This window comes from Danio rerio, chromosome 6 (assembly GCF_049306965.1).
Source record: "Danio rerio strain Tuebingen ecotype United States chromosome 6, GRCz12tu, whole genome shotgun sequence".
Taxonomy (NCBI): domain Eukaryota; kingdom Metazoa; phylum Chordata; class Actinopteri; order Cypriniformes; family Danionidae; genus Danio; species Danio rerio.
The window spans coordinates 33695877-33718795 of NC_133181.1; the positions used below are offsets into that span (position 1 = coordinate 33695877).

Sequence of the window (22919 nt, forward strand, 5' to 3'; positions counted from 1 at the left end):
ATGTACACCACTGCTGCAATAATACACATTCAAACCCTAAATTATTCACACCCTGGGCAAATTCTTCCTTAAAGATTTTGTTCAAAAGTTAAAGCTAATCAATCTGCTTCCCTACACACTAATTCCATGTCTGGTATCCTGATTTTGGCTCTTGAGTTCTGCCATCCTGTGATGCACAAAGTTCAGAACTGGTCTAAAAAGAGCCATATTTCTGAATTACACGCAACCACCTTAAAACAATAGTTCACACAAAAATGAAAACCACCTCATCATTTACTCTACCTCATGTGGTCTTAAACCTTTATGTTTCTTTCTTCTGTTAAACACAAATTATTTTATTTTGAAAAATGCTGGTTGATGGCACCCATTACTACTATTGTGCTTTGTTTCTATTCAGTGGTTGTAAAAATTTACAAAAAACTCATTATAACAGACTTAATAATGCACAAGGACAAAGAATGATATCCCATCTGGTCAAGAGTGGCACAAATAACTCAACACTTTAATGATTATTATGAGTGATATGTGTCACTACACATCACACCGCATTCTGGGGCAGACAATATACTGGGCTGACTGGTCAGAGCACCTATGATGACATCTGTCAACCATTGTTCAGTGAGCTCCATGCTTACTGACATGTATTTGATGGCACCAGGATGCACAAAATTAGTAGAGGAAGTGTGATGTTCTGTTTGGAAACTCTGGGTCTGATCATGTAAGTATAAATTTGACAAACGTAAACTACTGTATCTGCAGTAAGCTATGTTGCAGAGCCAGGTATACAGTACACCCATCAATGATAATGGTGATCCCTGGTGATGATAATACACCCTGTAATACTGTACACACTGTTCAGGAATGGTTTGAAGAACATGATAAAAAGTTAAAGTTGTTTGCTGGCCTGGCCTTAGAGCCAGATGTGCACGGGACACCCAGAAAGTCAGCATATATAGTTATATATATATATATATATATATATATATATATATATATATATATATACAGTTAAAGTCAGAATTATTATTATTTAACATTTTCAGGTGCACAATATTGTAGTTCTGTATATTTCTAATTAGATGTCACCTTGGTGAACATAAGACTTTTTATTTCTTTCAAAGAATTATATTGAATATTTTACACAGGACTGCCAGGGGACTCTTTAAAATCACAGATGTGTCTGTTAGTTAAGAAGGATAAACAGGATATAAGAAGAAGCGCATGACCAACTGACCTGTCTCTAATGAGATCATTAAAGCTGTCTTAAGCAGATTAAAGAGTAGTGGCATCAAGTATCAGAGATGACCTGTTGATTAAACCATTACTGGATTCAGTTAGTTTTCCTTCTCAAAGATACGTCAGAGCATACGGAAAATCACATTAAATGATGCAGAAAAGCAAGTTAGAGGAGATTAAAGCAGGTAAAGAGTTCAAATTGTACATTATGTAAGCACCCTGGAGTTCCATGTGCTGACATTAATAAATATATTAAAAATGAACAAATGGTTTGAAATGGTTATTACGATGTGTGTTCTTCTGTTTAGTTTAAAAATAAAAGTTATTTTATATTTTACATATCTTACCTTGATAGATCTGGAACACTTGGACAAAAAGAGTTGCTTGGGAATATCAATTTGTAGTTCACACACCTAAAAACATATTACATTAATACATGGAAATATCAAAAGAAGGTAAATTTACAAGAATAGATGGTGTTCATGGCTGCATTATGCCATGCTATAGCATTTAACAGATTTAAATGTATTAGCTGTTGACATTTAACAGTGGTGTTAAAGTGCCATCTGTTGGTTACTTAGAAGAAGTGAAAGTTTTCTATCTATCTATCTATCTATCTATCTATCTATCTATCTATCTATCTATCTATCTATCTATCTATCTATCTATCTATCTATCTATCTATCTATCTGCCCTACAAACACACAGACACGTCTGTTTTGGGATGGTTTTTTTATCCATAAGGGGCTTATAAAGGGCTCACGTCGCGTGTAAATAAACAAAATAAGATACCAAAAATATTAATATCAAATGAGGCCTACCTATGCGTGTGTTTCTGGATTCTTGAGCGCATTTCTATGTATTGCTTGCATGATTAGATAGGATAGGATACTGTTTTCTGTCAGTAAAACTGTAAACACAAGATGATTAGCGAACTCACCTTCAAAGAGTGATTAATTAACCACATAACCTAGACCATATTTTCGTACATTTCATCATACACAACTCTAACTAGCGTTACGCTTTGGCTATCAGTTACTGCCGCGTTCACGAATTTTGTAAAGTTTCTTTGGTTATGTGGAAACAGTTTGACGACGCACACATTCTCATTGGCTGTAGTTCAATCATGAACGTCATCCTTGCGTAACCGACGAAGAAAAAAATTAACTGTCTATACGTGATAAAGTGCTATCAACTTTACTTTTACTGAATGAATATGTTCTTTTATTTATTTATTTTTTTATTTTTTTATTTTTTTCTATAATGAGAAGTTGGAAAATTGAGCTTACGTTAATAATCTTTTGATTATACTTACCAAGTTTTATATCTATCGTTGTAAGTTTAGCAGTCAGAAACCTCTTCAGTGGTACTCAAAGCAGAAATTTTTAATACTATTAAAGGGAGTACAAACAAAAAAAGCTCTGTATTTGTTTGACACGTTTAAGTTATTGTGAGTTAGTAAGGCTAGCATTATTTATAATATTTTTTTTATTTTCTTTAATTGTAATTTTATGTTGTTTGAGTTTTTGTACTTTTATATAACTTTAAATGATAAATAAAAAATATATACATATAAACAATATATATACATATGGGGAACTGTCTGGGTAGGTTACAAATGCAGAAATCATCTTCATTTATAGGAAAATTTTGAAAAGTAACTGTAGAATTATATAAAGAAATTCAATGAAGGTCAATGAAGGCCTTCTGCAACAGTGAATATCAGATTCTTGCCACTCACATGACATCTCTGTTCTTTATCAATCCTTAGTATACTACTAGCAAATCTGAGACTACCATCTGTGACTTAACCTTAGGCCTAATTTACTCCAACTACTTCTGTGTTTAGATTACTTTTTGGTCACATTTGACAGAAATTGCTTAATGATAATAATTACTAATAACTTGCTTTAATGCTTTTACGTTGATCCATTTGAATAATTTTACCTTGTATTATTAAGCATAGCTTGCTATTTAATTTAGAATTAATTTAGATTAATTTATGCCAAACAACACATTTTAGAGAGAGAAATTAAAAATAATCATATTTTGAATTACTAGTTAGCACTGTCGCATCACAGCAAGATGGTTGCTGGTTCAGTTGGCGGTTCATTGTGGCGACCCCTGATGAATAAAGAGAGTAAGCTGAAGGAAAATTAAAGAATGAATGTTGTGAACAATATACCCTATAACCATGCATCATTAGAAAGTTACTGTAAACTGATAACATTTTGAAATGCAATGACATAAATGCAATTGCAATTTTATTTGGACTACCCAGCATAGGGAACAAGTAAACAAATAACAAATGACCGTAATTGCAATAAATAGTTTATTCTGACCAGAAAAATAGACAAGAAATACGTGAATAGTACTGTACACACATTCTTACATATACTCTTGACATATATAATCAGTTTTATTCACCGGGTTACCCTCAACCCCCATTTCATCCAAAAATACCATACACTGAAAATAGAGGACATTTTTTTAGACTCAAAATATTTGAGTTTTCAGAGAACACCGACCTCACTGACAAAATATACATTCATATGAAGCGAATAAGCCTGATGTGAATGAAGACACGAAAGGTTTTTATTCACAAAGCTGATATTTAGATGGACGCCTCTTTAAAATGTCCATTTGCTTATGATAACCTGGACTTGACGAAGCACCAAAATTCCATAAACAGCCACAAAACCATGACTGCTACAGAAACCACCATACTGAGAGAGCTAAAACAAGGTCCTTCCTTCTTCAGTCTTCCTGCTAAAGCACTTCCTTCTAGTTCATGAGGTCTTTGTGTGATTTTACTTCACTTATGAAAGGCTCCATGTGATGAAGGTGGAAAGCAGCGAGTTTCAGATATGACAGGCTGATCATCAACCTATCAATGAGACATTTGGAGCTTAAACTGTGCTTGGATACTCATAAGCTGAGGCCAGGAGATCTGGCTGTAAACCTTCAAAGTTATATACTGTATCAGGGATGATTCAAGCAAATAAAGAGTTTTCTGGAGTCAAATCGTAAAAGGAACATTTTAGTTGTTTTACTCAGTAAAGTTTATTTATAAACTTATTTCGAGAGGATCACATGTTAATGATTGCTTCCAGCTGGTCCCGCATTATCCAATTTATGACTCACCAATCAGACGACTCCTAAGCCACTATAAATACCCTAAGTTCCATATAACAGCCATCTTCTGTTCATTATCTTCAGCCTACTCCGTTTCCCTTCCTAGATGAGTTGCATGGTGCACAGTGGTTAGCACTGTTTCCTCGCAAGAAGAACGTCACTGGTTCTAGTCCTTACCAAGCCAGCTGACGTTTCTCTACGAAGTTTGCATGTTCTCCCCATCCTTATATGGGTTCCCTGTTTTCCTCCCACCATCCAAAAACATTCAATTTAAGTTAATTGACTAATCCAAATTGGCACTATAGACATGCTCCTATTAAATAGTTATCTCTTAAGAGCAATCACTATGTGTTCATTAGCTACTTCAGCAGGGGAGTTCTTGATCGACCTGAGCTCAAACTCCCCTCTCGCCTTGCAAATGGGAGGGAGCCCCAGGCTCGAGGATCTTATGAGCTCAGGGCTCTCTCCAGGGACGGCATACCAAACAAGCATTATAATCAATCATCAGCTAAGTGTGAACTCCTGAAAGAATTGTAAGTCGATTTTGGAGCAGATTGAGTAAATTACGGTTATGACTGCTCAGGTAATCAAAAACAAAGCTGATGTCGCTAAATAGTTTAGTGCAATTGTCATCAAAATGATATGTGCTGGTGCTTCAGAATGAACTTTAGAGTGAACTTTTCACATGGGAAAAACTGATGCAGAAACTGATCTCTGCAGCTGATCTACAGTAAGTTTGGTTCACTTTTAACCTGCACTGTGAAAAAAACAATGCACCATGTGCCAACATTTTCTCAAACATGTAATGAGAAGCAGGCTGTTGTCAACTAAACAAAAATATCCTGCAGCTGATGGATTGAGAATAAAAAAAAGAAAAAAAAAAGTGCTTTATTGTTACTGTTGTACTGGTGGTGGATGAGGAGAATCCCCCCAAAATGTGTTGGAATTATTATTAGTACTATTATAAGTAAAATGTACTATTATTGTCTCAAATAGAATGTTTTTTATTTTATGGCATTGTTAAAATACCATTGAAACATTTATTTTTTTGTTTAATATTGATTAAGCAGTAATAATAGTTATTATTTTATGTATAGTGATAAATGATAACATTTTAAGCCAAACTGTGCAGCCTTACAAAGCACAGAAATCCTGGAGCTTAAAAATAATTAATTGCTTTTTGAATCACAATTTAACAAGATTTATTTCTTTAAATAGTGCTACCTGAAGCTTAAAGAAAAACAATCTCATTTGGGGGGGAAAAGCAATTTGATGCAGGCATTATATGAACCTCCATCCAGTGAAGAACAATATTATCTCAAGTTACCACAAGATGGTGCTGCTCTCCACTCAATATTTCACGTTGGATTGATACATTCACTTCGAAACTGAGGCAGATAAAGAGGAATGCTGTGAGACATGTTATTGGAATTGCTGGCTGTGGAATTTTGGCTTTCCAGTAGAGGCCTGGGGTTTACACCCATCACTCTTTTATTCTTACTTTGACCCTCCTCTGGTTCGTCTTCTTCTTCTTCTTCTTCTTCTTCTTCTTCTTCTTCTTCTTTCTCCTCTCCGGTCATCTCGAGGTAATAGAGGTCTTTAGCTAAACCTGTGTTTTCCGAAGCTTCATAATCAGGTTCTGATGTTTCCGAAAACTCCTCCACAGAGTTGTAGGAGCTGGAATGGCGAGGATTGCTGTTCTCCAAGTCCCAAAGTCCTCCAGGGAAGGAGCCGGAAATGTCCGAGTTGTTGGCAGAGAAGTTGCCTTCGTCACTGGAGCTGCTGAGACTCTCCTGCTGCTTTTGGAGTTGGCTGGGCTGGTCGGAGAGGAGGATGGTGGAGTACGTGACTGAAGACTGGCCTGATGTTTCTGGAGTGGGAGCAGCAGTAGATGCTTCCAGAGCTTCAGAAGAGTCTCCCTGAAGGCCAGAGTCTGTGGTTGTCTTGTCCCCGGAGGGAAGTTCTTCATTGTCTTTTACGTTTTCAATGGTAAGAGGATGAGGTTTCTCGATGATTTCAACCTCACAGATGCTCTCGGAGACAAGCAGCAATGGACAGGCAGTGAGACCCTCTGAATGAGGGAACAGGCTCTCCATGGTGTCAATCTGCAAGGGACCAGAAACATGTGATGATCCATTTTTGAACGGTTTCATGAACCATTTTGAGTCCCTGGCTTTTTAGTTCATTGTGATTAGCTATATTTTCCTTCAAATGTGCAATGTAAGCTTGTGCACAAACTGGAATATGTCATAAAACATTTGCAAATAAAGCACAGTTTGCATTTATTGAGTCACAGAGAACAAAATCAGCACTTCCTGGTAGAACTGGTAATAAATATCAAAAAGAAAAATTTGCTGCAGTAGAAGCCACCTCAGAAGATAGACAACACAATGAGTATACAGTGGCTTTTAGATGCGTGAGACCACTCTTTGGGAGTGTAGCAACTTGAAGTTCTGAGAAGTACACTGTAAAACCCAACAGTCAACTTTATCCAATGAAATGAGTGTAGTTAACTCAAAATTGACTGAAAGTTAATTCTACAAACTTCAAAAACGTTTAGAGTTGCGTGTTGAATGTTATGAGTTAATTCAATACTTCATTACTTCAACTTAAATGGAGTTAGTTCACAGCACATATATAGATTTGTTTTTTAACTCAAACGGTTTGAATTGCTTAACTCACTGGCTTTTAAAGTACTCAGTTGGTTTGAGTTCTCTTCTTTTAATGGGTTTTACTGTGCTCAAATTGCTTTGTTTACTTAACTGGATTAGGATCACAGTACTCATTAAGATTAGTTTTTGAACTTAAATCGTTTGTTGCAATCGATTTCCTCTAATGGTTTGAGTTACCTTAATTTTGGGTTTTACAGTGTACTAATACCAAACCACTTTAATGACAGATTTTGGCTGAGGGTTTTTAGAATGGACAAAACAACACTCCAGATGCTGTGCAAAGTGGTCAGTTTGCTGGTTTGTCCAATTATATCATCGCATTGTGTCTGACTTTTTTGGAAAGTATTTACATTAAAGTATGTACATTTAATAAATGTGTTTCCATTGTAGTTTATGCACATATTTGTTTCTTATCACATTAAAAACTTAGCAGCAATAGCCTGATGTTTAAGTACATTGACATTTAACACAGAGGTGCTCATGGTGACCCGAGTTTGATTCCCAGCTTAAGGTCATTTGCTGATCCTTTCCTTCTTATTGTCTCTGGTCTATACTCTCCATTGTCTTGTCAAATAAAAAGGTGAAAACCCCCTAAAAATAACTGTAAAAAAAGTTTATCTTAAGTTTTTATGCACATTTTCAAAAATGTATGCATATCTTGGCATCTCCATCAAGGTGGATGAAATCGTGACAATTTATGCATATTTAAAGGTGCAGTATGTAAGTTTGACACCCAGGGTTGAACAGGCTATGGCATTCTTGGATCAAAACAAATGCAAGCACAGGTCACCAGATTGAGGACAGACAAGGCTGATTTAAATGTGCCTTATTCAGTGTTAAATGCTAATAATGTGAGTTTGAGCGCCATTTTACATTAAATTAATTGCCATATACTGAAAGCAGCAACAATAAACGATTTGAAATTAAACTTTAAATCTGTAAAATAATGCAAACCAACACATATAAGTGATTCAGCATCTACATTTAATAATGTTAAAGAGGGTTAATATGAATTAATTAGATTACCATTTAGTGAGTGCATATTCTGTGCTTCTGAATGGCTGTATTTAAATTTCTGTCATGTTTCGTCTGGTGCAAACAGCCAAATTGTTCATCGCTGTAAATCTCGTCAAGTAGCATGTTAAGTCCTGAAATTACAATGTAATTTCTGTCCACTGGAGGTCGCATTTCTAAATGACTGAATGAAATATGCAGTTTTCCGAGGTAATTGGTTAAACTGGTATTGTGCAGGTGAAAAGAGCCAAAACAAAGACAGCGTTCAGGCATGGAAAACACATTTTCAGAGCAGATTATCTGACTTCAGCATTGCTTGTAGATAAACAAGAATGCTCACTTAGAATGTTTCTTAAATATCTGCAAACATAGTATGGTATTTTCTAAGAGTCAAATACTTACATACAGCACCTTTAAGCATATATTTTCTAAATGACAATTTTCACCTAAATTACAGGGGGTAAAATGACTTCAGAAAGATAATATTATCAGGGAACCAGGTAAGCAAAACACAAATCATCAACACTTTATGCAGTGTGAATTTTATTTACAGTACATACACACTCTAAAATTTGCAGTGCATACTATTACTTGCTGTTAACCTTTACAAAAAAGTGTTTGTTTTTAAAACTGATATTTTTATGGTCATACATGAGCTAAGATACAACATGCAAGGTGATCACCCAACCAGGTAAAAAACAATAATCTTTTGTCTCTTGAATCTAGTATGTTTCTATAACAGTAGGTCACACTAACCTGCCTGAAGTCCATTCCTTTGGCCCAAGAGCACTTGTTGGGATTTGGAACATCCTTCCACATGAGTTTTTTCATCCTGTAAGATTATGGATTATATGAAAATTAATTTCAGCAGAACTGTACTGTGATAAATGCATATTTTTTATTGTACATATTTAATTATTTAACTTTCTACACTACTCCTTTTATTAAGCTTTTGTACACATATCTTTGTGGTGATATTACCAGAGTGTCTGGTCTAGTCTTGTCAGAAAAGTAGTATTATGTTTGTGTTAGTTGCCATACACTTGTAGTTGTCTATGTTAGAGCTTGTGAAATATTTACCCTCAAGCAAATTACTGCATTGTAATTCACTTTTCTTATACATTTATATCCCACTGTAATCTCATGTATGTATTTCTCATCAATATTCTGTCTTTTAAATATTGCATATGATACAACTTACAATGCCTTGCTTTAATTCTAACAAAATCAATATATACTATAGCATCAAACAAACGTCTTAAATCTCTCTCAATGTGTTTATCTTCTAGCTTAAAGGTGATCTAGATAAACTGACTTGACTGTTTTCTAAGAAATTTTGTCGGGGCAAATTTTATTCAGCCTCGGTTTTATTCTCTGTTTATCTACTGGTAAATAAAGAGACAGTGGACGTTCAGTCATGTGTATAAAACTGTCTCATTTAGTGTCTGAGCTCAAATAACCTGTATGAGCATTCATGCATTTACAAACTTTGTTATGGTAGTCAATTTGCAAAAAGCAATTTAAATGCTTATCAGTGATTTATGAAGTCATATTCTTGCACCTTATAATTCAGCCTGATATCAATTAAATAATTGAGCATAACATTACACTCATAAATACAACTATAATGAAAGCTACCAATGACTAGGGCCAGACAGAATCTGCTGACATTTTTTGCTATTTCTGAACAGAAATTTGTAAAAAAAAAAAAAAAATCTGTGAATATATGTGGAATGATACCTTTGTAACTTTTATTTGCAAATTCAGTTAGATTCACTTATTTGGTAAACAAAAGAAGTCTCTCATATAATTTATCAACTAAAAGACAAAAAACAGATCTTTATTTACACACATTTACAGTCAAATAGAGTAGTAATAAAACAGAATCAAAAAGAAGTTAATAAACAGAATCAATGTTTGGCTAAAAATCTGCAGGATTCTGTGTGCTCAGATTCCGTTAGGACCTACCAATGACTTTTGGTTTAATTGTCATTTTAAAGGATTAGTTTAACCAAAAAATTGAAAATAATTTTATTAATTACTCACATGTTCCAATCCCCTTACAACTTGATTTTGATTCAATCCAAAAGCTCTATGACCCTCCAATGATCCTGAGATGTTTTAAACCCAGAGAAAGAACAAAAAATCATTCCATGTGGTGTTTTTTTTTTTTTGCAGTTGTTGGGGGGTTTTTTTGTGCGCAAAAGTGTTCTTGGAGCTTCGGTTGGTTATAGTTGAACCATAGTTTTTGGTTCCTTTTCTGGACTTAGAAGGTCTTGTGACCCTTGCTGTCTATGAAGGGTCAAATAGCTCTCAGATTTAAAATACCTAAATATCTTAAAATGTCTTTCATCTTTAGAACAAGGTCTCAAAGGATCAGAAAAACACAAATGTGAGTAAATAGTAAACAACTTTCATTATTTGAACTAATCCTTTAATTCTATACATCAAAATCAAGTGAAACAATTGCCAGATCCCTAAGATTCAAAATTTGTTGCTGTGAATATCGTAATCTTGGCCAATAGAAGAAAGTTTTAGGTCTTACTGGTTCTGTGACATCATCAGTGTGACAAACAGCACCACTGACAGGAAGGCGATGATCAGTAGCAGTATATACGCTGCAGGATCACCCCTTGTAGCTGACAAAATGACAAAACAAAAACAGGTAAAAACACATTTACTCAAATCAATCTGATTTTTTTTACATTTTCATTGGATAATCATACATAATAATTTTAGAACAGTGTTTTCTAACCCTGATCCTGGAGGGACACCAACAGTACATATTGTGGATGACTCTATCTGACCCATTCATTTCAGATATTTGAGTCTCTTCTAATGTTCTGATGAGTTGATTCAGGTGTGTTTGATTAGGGAGATGTTGAAAATGTATGTATGTTGGTGTGCCTTTAGGAACAAAGTTGGGAAACACTATTTTAGGGCACTATTAAATTAAATGAAAAACTCATCCTTAAGATAATTATCCAATCAATGCACATAAACCACTTTTCTATGGACCAAATATACATAAAAAGGACTTTACTGTGTGAAAAATGATGATGTCAATGCTTTAATTGATGTCACTGTGGTACAACCCACCTGTGTATCGAGCCGGTTCCCCTTCACCATCCGCAAACACTGGATACAAGGTGAACTCCTCTGAGCCATAAAAACGACCTGCATAAAAACAAATTATATTGTCAAAGACGAGAGGACTTTCTTTTCTTTCAGGATGCTTAGCACGTGCTGATATGACAAAATGAGTAATATAAAGTAAATAACATACGGCAAAGAGAAAGATCTCTCGATCTGGACTCAACCCTGACCCACTGTATTCTTTCTGTGAGAGACACATCCTTTTCGGGGTCTTTGTTCAGGTCTAACCATTCAATAACAAATGACTGAGGCACCGGCTGATCAGATAACAGGCTCCAGGAGAGGTGCACACAGCTCACATTTGCAACTGCACTGAACGAACGCACACATCGCCCTAAAAAAACAAAAGAGGGACATTATTAATTCAAATAAAAAAACAAATCTTTATCATTTATATTTGAAAAACACTTAGGGCCCCATCATACATCAGGTGCAATAAGGTGCAAGACATGTTTGGTGAAAATTGTTGCTGTTTTCAGACCAGCACAACTCATTCATGTTTTGCACCACGTTGTTTAAATAGTGGACTCATGGGTGTGCCGGTGTAGAAAGGAGGTGTGTTAAGGCACATTGTTGCCGCTTTGCTTTTTTGAGGAATTGAAATAGACCTGACTAACTGAAAGCAGCAAGTCTAAAGTCCAGCGCAGAGTGCGTTAGTTGTGCGCCTATGCGAGTCTTAACACTTACATATTGCTTAATACACACAAAAGGATTGAAATTATTATTTTCTACATACATATAAAAACCACTGCCTCCATGCCTTCTTCATCTCGGGGGCTTTTTTCAGTTTATTCATGACAATTAGCATTTTTATTATGTTATTATTATTAGCAGCGTTTTTTATTATATTAGATTAGATTCAACTTTATTGACATTTCACATGTACAAGTACAAGGCAACAAAATGCAGTTTAGGTCTAACCAGTAGTGCAATAGCAGCAAGTGCAGGATACAGGTATAAGTTATAAAGTGCAGTTATAGAAAAACTATGGTGATATTTACAGATGAATGTACTACGAACATTATATACAGGTTGTTTTAGCTATGAACAGAGATTTACAATAACTGAATATATGTACAGGTTGATATTAATAATCAGAAGTGTGCAGATAGATAAACATAATTACAAATGTATATGTACAGTGGGTGTGTACATAATTACAAATGTACATGTGCAGTGGGTGTGTACAGATCAAATAAATGAATCAGTGCAATGAAACTGTGAACACTTAAAGTTATGATTGTTCATTTATTTGTTTGCAGGAAATTAGAACTAAATTTTGAAACAAATCTTTGCGCTTAACAAACTAAATTAAATATGTAGGCTAATGGATGTCTTCGGTGAAGTGCGTAAAACACCGTTTCCTTACTTCATGAAAGTAAAGGAGTAAAGAGTAAAAGTCAAGTAAAGAAAAAGTAAATAGGCCGAATGGAGGAGGCTCGTTCTTTATCCTTGAACTGCCGATAGTCTGTAAAACTGTTTTCTCACTAGTGAAGCATTCAGTTTTTCAACTTACAAAGTCTGCCATAAAAATAGCAAATGCACCACACCCTTAATGCGTCTGCGGCATGTGCTTTAGACTTTGCACCTAGATCGTTAAAAAAGAGCCCTTAGGGCAGGGGTGTCCAAACACATTCCTGGAGGGCCGGTGTCCTGGAGAGTTCCAACTTGCTTTAACACACCTGCCGGGAAGTTTCTAGTATATCTAGTAAGAACTTGATTAGCTGGTTCAGGTGTGTTTGATTAGGGTTGGAGAAAAACTCTTCAATACACCGGCCCTCCAAGATCGACTAGGACACCCCTGTCTTAGGGTGTAAGAACTCCAAATAACAAGTAGAAACAAAGCATTACCTTTCTTCATAATCTAAATATGAAATAACAAATAATTTTAGTACTATTTGATACTATTAAAATTTGTGCCAATTTTTCCCAACCCTAAGCTTCAATCATAAAACACAGTCAGCAGGCAGAAAAATAAGCCAAACAAAACTGTTTTCTTCAAATAAAAACACCAGAAATCCTGTGTGATGTTACAGCATCAGCATGTCAGCTCACGTTTGGCTTGACGTAAGAGCGTGATGTTTCTGTTCCATGTGGAAATGCCCAAAGCGTTGCGAGACATCACAGTGACTGTATGCGCTTCCTTCCTCCACTGGAATGAGTGAAACCGAGCCAAGGTTGTTTCATTTGACCACATGACTCCACCTGAGGCCTGGTGTTTAATCACTAAACCCTCCACGCAGCTATTTGGATCTCCTGCTAGAATGGGCTGCTAAAAAATGAAAAAGAAAAAAAAACATTCAAGCTCAGACTTTTTACATCACATTACATTGCTGGCAGAAGAAGCCAATCAAGTAAGTCTTCAACAACCTTAAAGATCAGTGTAACGTTTGTCACATTCCTAGTAGGATCCTCTTGTAAAATGCGCCAGAAGTCTGGTCCCATCTCTGGTGCTGAAATGACACACCATATAATCCTGAGTACTTCCAGCACACTACAGTTTGTACATTAAATGTTTTAAAGGGTTTATTGTAGTTACTGATTTGACATGTAAATATGGTCCTTTTTAACAGAGATCATGATGTCTTGTTGCATATCAGTTTTGTTTTTTACATTTTCAATTTGCGTGCATAGAGGAGATAAAAGAGACAATTGATTACTAAGGCAGTAAAAAGGAGAAATAGAGAGGAATAGAAATATAGGGATTGGATTGGATTGGATTATTTAAGATTGGATTTAAATATCAATGAATATGCATTCATGTTATGTTGTTTAGTTTAGTTTTTAGTTTAGTGTAGTTTTTTGTTTTAATTAAGGGAATTTTTTTTGGTTGAGTTTTTATTTTATTTACTTTTTGTTTTAGTTTAGTTATTTTGTCTACTTTTTGTTAAATTTGGGGGTTACTTTAGTCTAGTTTTACTTTAGTTTTTAGTTTAATTTGAGTATTTAAAGTGTGTTTTCTTTTCAGTTTAGTCCCTGTATTAATCAGGGGTCACCACAGTGGAATGAACCGCCTAAAGTGTGTTTTACTTTAGTCAAATTTGTTTAGTTGTTTAGTTTTCTGGTTTGTTTTAGTTTAGTTTATCTGTTAGTTTATTTTTTCCTGTTTGTTTTATTTAGGAAGGGTGTTTAGCTTAGCTTACTTTATCTTAGTTTTAGTTTTGTGCTCACAAAAGTTGAATGTATTTGATTAAAATGTGCAACTGATGGTCATTTTTGAGGATTCTCCTATAATAAATACATTTTAAAAAGCATAATTATGAAACTTAATTATCAAATGAATTACAATCCACATACAGTACATGCTAAATATAAATGAATTAAACTTTAAAAATTAAATTTAATATCTAATGTCATATTTAATAAACTTTTAATTTCATTTGACCACCTTCAAAGATTTATAAAATATTTTAAATAAAAATAACATATGTCATATTTAATAAGATATCATTCAGGAAGCAGATTTTTAGTCCTATTTTTAAAAAGTACAGTCACAAAAAGAGAAAACTTGACAGAAGGTAGAAAAATGGGATTGGAAAACCACAAGTCACAACTTGCACTGGATTGTTTGAATTTCTGTAGAAATGCATTGAATTCTGGGGTGCTATCCAAATAATTCATTCATTCATTTTGTTTTTGACTTAGTCCCTTTATTAATCAGGGGTCGGAATAAACCACCAACTTATCCGGTATATGTTTTACAAAGAGAATGCCCTTCCAGTGGAAAACACCCATACACACTCTCACACACATACACTACAGCTAATTTAGTTTATCTGATTAACCTATAGCGTCTGTAGACTCTGGGGGAAACTGGAGCACCCGGAGGAAACTCAGGCCAATACAGAAAAAACATGTATTAACATGTAACATAGAAACGCCAACTGACCCAGCCGGGGCTGGATTCAGCGACCTTCATGCTGTGAGGCGATTGTGCTACCCACTACGTCACCATGACACCCTATCCACAATCTTATGACCTAATTTTTGCTTTTGCTAAGAAAACTTATCATATGAAGAATATATCTCCATTGTCTATCATTAGCAAATTTCAGACTACAAACCTCTAGTTATGTGTTCACTTAACTTAGAAATGAGGAGTGTCAGATTCCTAAACCCCGTACTTACTGTAACAGACAAGAATGACTGATAATATCTTGAAATGCTGAAGGCAATTCTCCTGGTAATAGTTGCTTATGAAAAAATGTCTCGGCATGAGATATGCCACCATGACACACCTCTGCACCAACATAAAGATTTTAGAAAGGTGCTGTAAGAGTTGATAAATGGAGTTTCAGGCACGTATTGATTTTCACACTGGCAACTGTGTTCCAGTTCAGGAAGTCAACATGTTATGCAATATACATTAATCTTAATGAACTTCCTATCATAATTCAATTCGATTAAAAATACTCTCTACAACACAAAGCCAATTTCTTTTCAGAGCTATTTAAATGATTACAGTCAGTGTGACAAATTAAACCATGCTGCTCCAGAAGCAATTATTTGAATAAATTTAGCATCCAGAAACTCAATGCTTGATTCTGCTTATTTAATATAATGTAATTGGTTACATTTTTACAATAATGGTCAGTTAATATTAGTTAATGTATTTATTAACTAACCAACCATTTCCTAATCATAATTCAAGATTTATTTTATATTAACAGTGCACAGTGAATACCATTTAACTTAACATCAACTAATGTAAAGTTGGCATGGATTCAAAATTCATTCATTCATTCAATTTCAACTTAGTTCCTTTATTAATCCGGGGTCGCCACAGCGGAATAAGCCACCAACTTATCCAGCACATGTTCTACGCAGCAGATGCCCTTCCAGCTGCAACCCATCTCTGGGAAACATTTACACACACTCATTCAAACTCATACTCTACATACAATTTAGCCTACCCAATTCACCTGTACCGCATGTCTTTGAACTGTGGGGGGAAACCAGAGCACCCGGAGGAAACCCATGCGAACGCAGGGAGAACATGCAAACTCCACACAGAAACGTCAACTGACCCAGCCCAGGCTCAAACCAGCGGCCTTCTTGCTGTGAGGCGACAGCATTACCTACTGCATCACTGCATTGCCGGATTAAAAGTTAATCTCCTCTTAATTTTATATGTATATACAGTATGCTTTTCATAAACAATTTTATAAACAATATAAACATTTTATTTATCTCCATAATGTTTTATCAAATACCATAACCTTCACTTTTTCCCTCGAAACAACTTTTCTTTACTTCTGTTCACATAAAATGCCTTTCAGGTCCGGATATTAGTGTGTCTTGCTTTTGACTATTAATCAATCTTTCAACTGTCCAATCAGTTCCCAACTGACAAAATAATGCACTGCCTTCTCATTTCAAGACCATTTCATTTGGACGTATGTCACAATTTTAGAAAAGGAACAAGCTTAACTTCCATTTCATTGCTTTTCAAGATGAATATATACTGTAATAAATGTATTATGAATTATTTGGTCATGTTAGCAAATACATTAACTATCATTAACTAAAGGACAAATTTAAAAAAATGCTACCATGAAATGTAGATTGTTAAAATACTTTTTGCATGTTTCTTGTTTTTATCATTCTAAATGCCATGATATATACATGATATATATATAATGTCATCAGCCCTCTACAACCTCCTAAACATTATATGTTTTCTTCATTTATATGATATTCTCACAAAAAAGTTATTCATTATAACTTATACAAACAGATGGCTATTCTGAAACAGGTCTGAATCACATTTGCATTTAAGGCCAAGATGAACTGTTTTATACTATTAAATCATGACTTACAGTAAATATACTAGGGTATCAATTGTTAAATAAACAATGTCATACCTAGAGGTTTTGTCTTGTTTCTAGTCCCAATATCTAAATATTATTTTGCTTATCCCCAGGCAAAACATTAAACGAAAATAGATTTTTACATATTACTAATCAAAAATTAAGTTTTGATATACTTATAGAAACTTACTTTATTTTTATGGAAAATGATTTTTACTTGGAATATTCTAATCATTTTGGGCATAAATAAAAATCTATCATTTTGACTCCATGTATTTTGGGCTATTCTCAAAAATACCTCAGTGCAACATAGGCATTTTTGTGGTCCAGGGTCACATTTACAAAATCAACTGTAATGATAAAACTAACACAGTAGTCAGTCCGAAAATGGTGGATTTGATAACAAGTCGTTGCTCATTAAATGGTTTATGACTAACCAGAGAAACAATGAACAATCTAAATCGTTTGAAAATTAATATCATAGAAAAACAATATCTGCTATTTTGAAACCAGAATGACCTTTAGGTGTGATTACCAAATAAATTGCAGGGCACAATATAAGAATTCTGCTATATAACTAATAGTAGCATAACTTTACTGTAAAATTTACCTTTCAAGTTGAAAACAGTGGAAATGTGACTATTGCTCCAGTCGCTCCAGTATCCAGTGTCGTTCACGTCTTTACAGCGAACTTCTACTTTAAAGTGAACACAGGACTCCTCAAGCTGAATCTCTGCCTGTGGTTCCAATAGAGGACCAATGACCTGTAGATGACATATAACACTCATCTGTAAATGCCAGAGAAAATTACAGATGCTATCTCCGAGTGCAACCAGATTTCTACTGATAAAAGTTCTAATTTTAGTAAGCGAAGTAAGGATAATACTGTTTTTAATTTAGGATCAAATTTCAGTTTCAAATATTTCAATTATACCTCTGAAAAGATCAGACCGCAGAATTTTATTGCTTGCCTTCTTTGATTGAGCACTTTTCATGAAGAATTTACTCCGGTATATTTTATTAATCTTTCTGGTTTCTTTGTCCACCTGGGACCCCAGCTTACGAAAACATATTATTACCTTCCATTGCGTATTTGCCATTCCAGCCAAAGCCTTGAATTGCAGCTCGTACTGCATGCCGTATACAGGCAAAGAGGGGCGTTTCCACCTTACACTCAGGGTTTTACTCGGCAGAGTGATTGCCTCCAGATCAAAGGGAGGTGACGGTTTCACTGGAAATGTAGAAATCAAGTGAAAATTATTAGTCACGGTTAACAAGAAATTAAAAGCATTTCATAGGTATCAAAATAAACAATTCTTTACCATTTATTTTAGATAAATTAATAATTATATCCAGGAAAGATGCATTGCATTACTTAAAAATGATAGTGAACTTCCTATTTATTAAAGAAATACATCTACAAAAATATTATGCAGCATGAATTCTGAAGGATCATGTGAAACTGAATATTAACAATACATAATACTTTCATAAGCACTAATTAATTTGAGCAACAGTTTTTATTTGTAGGTATATTTCATTCTCCTAATATACAGTTGAAGTCAGAATTATTAGCCCCCCTGAATTATTATCGCCCCTGTTTATTTTTTTCCCCAATTTCTGTTTAATAACTTAACTAGGTTAATAAGGTCAACTAGGAAGGTTAGGGTAATTAGTAATAAGTAATAAGTAATAAGTAATAAGTAATTGGTAATAAGCTATTCTATAACGATGGTTTGTTCTGTAGACTACCGAAAAAAAAATTGTTTAAAGGGGCTATTATTTTTGTCCCAAAAATTGTTTTAAAAAAATTAATAACTGCTTTTATTGTAGACGAAATAAAACAAATAAGACTTTCTCCAGAAGAAAAAATATTATCAGACATACTGTGAAAACGCCCTTGCTCTGTTAAACATCATGTGGAAAATATTTGAAAAAGAACAAAAAATCAAAAGGGGGCTAATAATTCTGACTTTAACTGTATGTGTATATATATATATATAAGAATATAAGAGTTAATACAAACATCTGAAATTGACACATTGGCATATGCAATAGAATTTTCAGTATTGAATTTATCCTAATTTCCAGTCAGCAATTCAGTCTGTAATCAAAGTCAAAATTAACATCTTAACTTTTTTCAGAATAAACTTTGTAGCTCACCATAGTCAATAGGCGTAACGTAGACAGGAAACGATTGGCCACGTCCTCCTTCCACTTCAAGCCAGAATTTATAGCAAAAGATCATGCTGATTTGGCTTAAGGTGCACTGTCTGTGATCTCCTGCTTTAGATGGACACTCTTTCACCAAAGACGTGTCTTCTTCAGCTTCTTCAGTGCACTTTGATCTGTATTGTCTACGACACCCATATGCATCTTTTATAAATCCAATATTAGTTTTGGTAAAAACATGCATTTGTTTTCCATATTTATGTAAACAGCACATATACAACGTATATTTCTTTTGTATCTTGTATTCTTGTATATTTCTATGAAGGGAGCGCAATTGTCAATCTGAAGCTGATCGCTCAAACATATTCTTTCTCAAATCCTTTTTTTTTTTGTCATTCAAAGTGGATGATGGAACATTCGAAAAGAATAGGGCATAGGACATAGAACCAGGAACTATGCTTGTAACTACAGCTCTAGAGGAGTAGTTGCAACCATACCAGTTTGCGTCATAGCTTGCGAATAGTTATTGAAATGATGAATTCGGCAAATGCCAAATTGATTAACTATGATTGTAGCAAGAGAACTTGTGACCTTAATTGACTAACAAAATGCACCCCAAGACTGTGACTTACTCATTTCAAATTATGGCTTGCACTTCTGGTTTAAGGAACAATAATCCTAACCCTACTTTTGCTGCAGATAGGCTCATTTCTAAGTTTTGGGGTTATTCATGGTCTACTTAAATAATAATTTGTTAACTGTAATGCAAGCTGCTTTTTGACATTCTAAGAATGAACTGTGTGGAGAATAATAGCACAAAATTGTACCCAGTTTTCACTGATTGTTTACAGTTCAATGAAAGTGCATTATGCATTTATGCACAGCATCATAAATAAAAAGGTGGACGGAAAACATTTTCATACCTGTAAAGGAGTCTGGCCTGTGCCCAATTGCTCTGATTCCACTTACAGATCATGGTGTCCACATATGAATACTCGCTTTCGCAGGTAATATTTGCGTTAAACCTTCCTGGAAAAGAGCAGATTTGAAATTGTCTAGCTTTTCAACAAGCAACATTTTATCCGCTGTCCTCAATAATTGATAAGTCACCTTCTGTGTATATTTTGGCATAGGCGATGGAGCACATAGATTTCTCTCCCAATGTGAGGCAGCACATCAGAGTGTCAAATCCTGCTTTGTCCATCTTTAGAGTGACTGTGCTGACCTGCTCATTGATGACTCTGTACTGGCTTTCTGGTATCTTCATCTTGCCGTTCAGAAACCACACGGCTTTACTGGCGCTCCAGCTGCGGTTGTGGAACACAGAGTAAACTGTCACCTCTGACTCCTGCGTTGTGAAGACTTCAGCAGGGATGTAACTGACTTTGAGGAGAAAAACAGAATAGAGGGCCATTTAAGCCAGGGGTGTCCACACTCTGTCCTGGAGGGCCAGTGTCCTGGAGAGCTAAGTTTCCACCTGAATCAAACACATCTGACCAAGCTAATCAAGCTCTTACTTTGTATACTAGTAACTTCCAGGAAGGTGTGTTGAGGCAAGTTGGAGCTAAAGTCAGCAGGACACTGGCCTGATTTAAGCAGACCATTTGCAAGAGAAACGTACAAATGAATAAATAAATACAAATATGTGAAATAAAACTATGCAAATAAAAACAACACAGAGATATATAGGACTAAAATGTCATCTTAAAACTCAAATAATTGAGAAGAACATTGCTAATTATATTTTACATAAACTTTTTTGACACATTCAGATTTGTCATTAACAGTGAAACATTTCATTACAATTAAACATATTTATCTTCAAACTGACAAAATTTTTTGGAAATTCCTATTATTTATAATTGTGATTCTCATAAGATTTTCATTATTTTAATACTGTTCGTTTACAGTGCTTTACTATAATTACTGCAGTTAAATGTTTGAAGCATAAATTACAGACACAACAAATACTAACAATATAAACATATTTTAAATATTACTTAATATTTCATTTATTCATTCATTCATTTTCTTCTCGGTTAAGTCCCTTTATTAATCCGGGGTAGCCACAGAGGAATGAACCGCCAACTTATCCAGCACGTTTTTACGCAGCGGATGCCCTTCCAGCCGCAACCCATCTCTGGGAAAAAAACATCCACACACATTCATTCACACACACACTCGTACACTATGGACACTTTTAGCCTACCCAATTGACCTGTACCGTATGTCTTTGGACAGTGGGGGTAACCAGAGCACCCGGAGAAAACCCACGCGAACGCAGGGAGAACATGCAAACTCAACTACATCATAACTATTATTGTTATCATTTTATATTTTTATATTTTATTTTATTTTTGTTCAGATTTTCTGTACCATTTCAATTTACCATTTCTGTTCCATTACTATTTCTTCCATTATGACATTATTTTCATGATAATTAAGCACATTTCTCCTAAAGTTATGAATATCATAACATATTAGGGCTGGACGATATGGTAAAACTGCAATCTCAATAATTATTTTCCATATTGAACAATAACGATATATATTTTGATGGGAGTTGGTAATGCTTTCAGATTTAAGAGTGTCCTAACAATGACTGAAACTACAAAAATTAGAGGGTCCATTAAATAACATAACATATTTTCGGCCAATTAACTTGTCGGTGGCCGAAAATTTGCTAATCTCTAATATCAACACATTTTTAGATTCCCATTGTCGTACATTTCTGCTGTGTGATTGATCTTTCTTAGATCAATATAGAGTTTGAAAGTGCAGAACTTATGATTGTATTGATATCAATTTTATCGTGATTCGATATATTATCGTTTATTGGCCCAGCCCTATAACATATTATTTATTAATGTATATTCTGTCTTTAGCATAAAGATGTTTGACTGATATGACATGGACATGTTTCTTCTAGATGTTATAGGATTCACTCTATTGTTTTTATTTCACCCAACCCCTTAATCATAGTCCCTTGCAGCAAGTAAAAAGCATTTCTTTTTTATATATATAATGGTAGAGTACAACCTGAAGCTTAGTTACCATGGTGACTTGTGCAGCACAGATTCTGAAAATATACAACCTACCTGGACATCAGAGACACAATTGCCTTTAAAAGCTTCAAGAAAACATTCAAAATAATGGGTGCTATGTGTTTAATGCAATGAAGCAGGAAATCTGACACTGAATGAATCTCGCATGGCTGTATCATTAGGTTAAATCAAGCTTAAACAGTTGAAACATTAACTTACATTCAGACAGTCAAAAGTGCAGCATTAGTCAGCAACACTGTTTCTCACTGGATACTACACTCAACTGACCTTATCCAAGTAATAATAGTCAATTTATTACACTTTATTATGGACATTTAAGGTTAGACAATGCAGGCAATACAGTTTTTTCAATTTACATTTTGTATTACACTTTTGCTATTTTTTAGCTTATTGGAATAGAAAAAAATAGGATAGGATCCAAATCCCTCCTATTTTGAGGCCCACCGCAAGGTGGCATAGGAATGCTGTGTCCCCGCCCACCAAATTGATTGACAGCCGCGTAGTAACATGTCTTTATAGTATAATCATATCAACAAGACAGGACGTGCGCAAAGCAATGTGATCAAGTTAAGAGTTTAAAACGTTTTTAAAACAGTACATGTTTGTAATTAATTACACCGATTTTACTGTCTTTATCACCACAACCGCATGTCAGTACA

At 34.7% G+C, this 22919-nt stretch overlaps 2 protein-coding genes across 14 annotated transcripts in view; both read right to left on the reverse strand.

Moving 5' to 3' along the window:
• The window catches only part of pde4ba (phosphodiesterase 4B, cAMP-specific a), a 331706-nt gene extending 329419 nt beyond the window's left edge, over nucleotides 1-2287 (reverse strand). For 3 of the 8 annotated variants that reach the window (XM_073954263.1, XM_073954264.1, XM_073954265.1), the window contains exons 1-3: nucleotides 2177-2287; nucleotides 1584-1649; nucleotides 1235-1306 (exon numbers count right to left, since the gene is read on the reverse strand). Coding sequence is in view for 2 of the 8 variants with exons in the window: in XM_073954261.1 (XP_073810362.1) it covers nucleotides 1584-1649; nucleotides 2058-2089 (98 nt within the window). In the remaining 6 variants the exon portion in view is untranslated. Of the gene's footprint in view, nucleotides 1-1234; nucleotides 1307-1583; nucleotides 1650-2057 lie in introns of all 8 variants that reach the window. The other 5 variants (XM_068221992.1, XM_073954262.1, XM_073954266.1 and 2 more) reach the window with 3 other exon arrangements.
• Nucleotides 2288-3551: 1264 nt separating this feature from the next.
• lepr (leptin receptor) overlaps nucleotides 3552-22919 on the reverse strand; it is a 78622-nt gene continuing 59254 nt past the window's right edge. For 3 of the 6 annotated variants that reach the window (XM_021476908.2, XM_073953113.1, XM_068221762.2), the window contains 12 exons: nucleotides 20306-20578; nucleotides 20119-20224; nucleotides 19187-19380; nucleotides 18103-18254; nucleotides 17634-17787; nucleotides 13584-13666; nucleotides 13269-13485; nucleotides 11344-11547; nucleotides 11157-11234; nucleotides 10603-10696; nucleotides 8814-8889; nucleotides 3552-6476 (listed from right to left, as the gene is read on the reverse strand). In XM_021476908.2, the coding sequence (XP_021332583.1) occupies nucleotides 5730-6476; nucleotides 8814-8889; nucleotides 10603-10696; nucleotides 11157-11234; nucleotides 11344-11547; nucleotides 13269-13485; nucleotides 13584-13666; nucleotides 17634-17787; nucleotides 18103-18254; nucleotides 19187-19380; nucleotides 20119-20224; nucleotides 20306-20578 (2378 nt within the window). In that variant the 3' untranslated portion in view covers nucleotides 3552-5729. Of the gene's footprint in view, nucleotides 6477-8813; nucleotides 8890-10602; nucleotides 10697-11156; nucleotides 11235-11343; nucleotides 12867-13004; nucleotides 13486-13583; nucleotides 13667-17633; nucleotides 17788-18102; nucleotides 18255-19186; nucleotides 19381-20118; nucleotides 20225-20305; nucleotides 20579-22919 lie in introns of those variants that run through there. The other 3 variants (NM_001309403.1, XR_012407393.1, XR_012407394.1) reach the window with 3 other exon arrangements.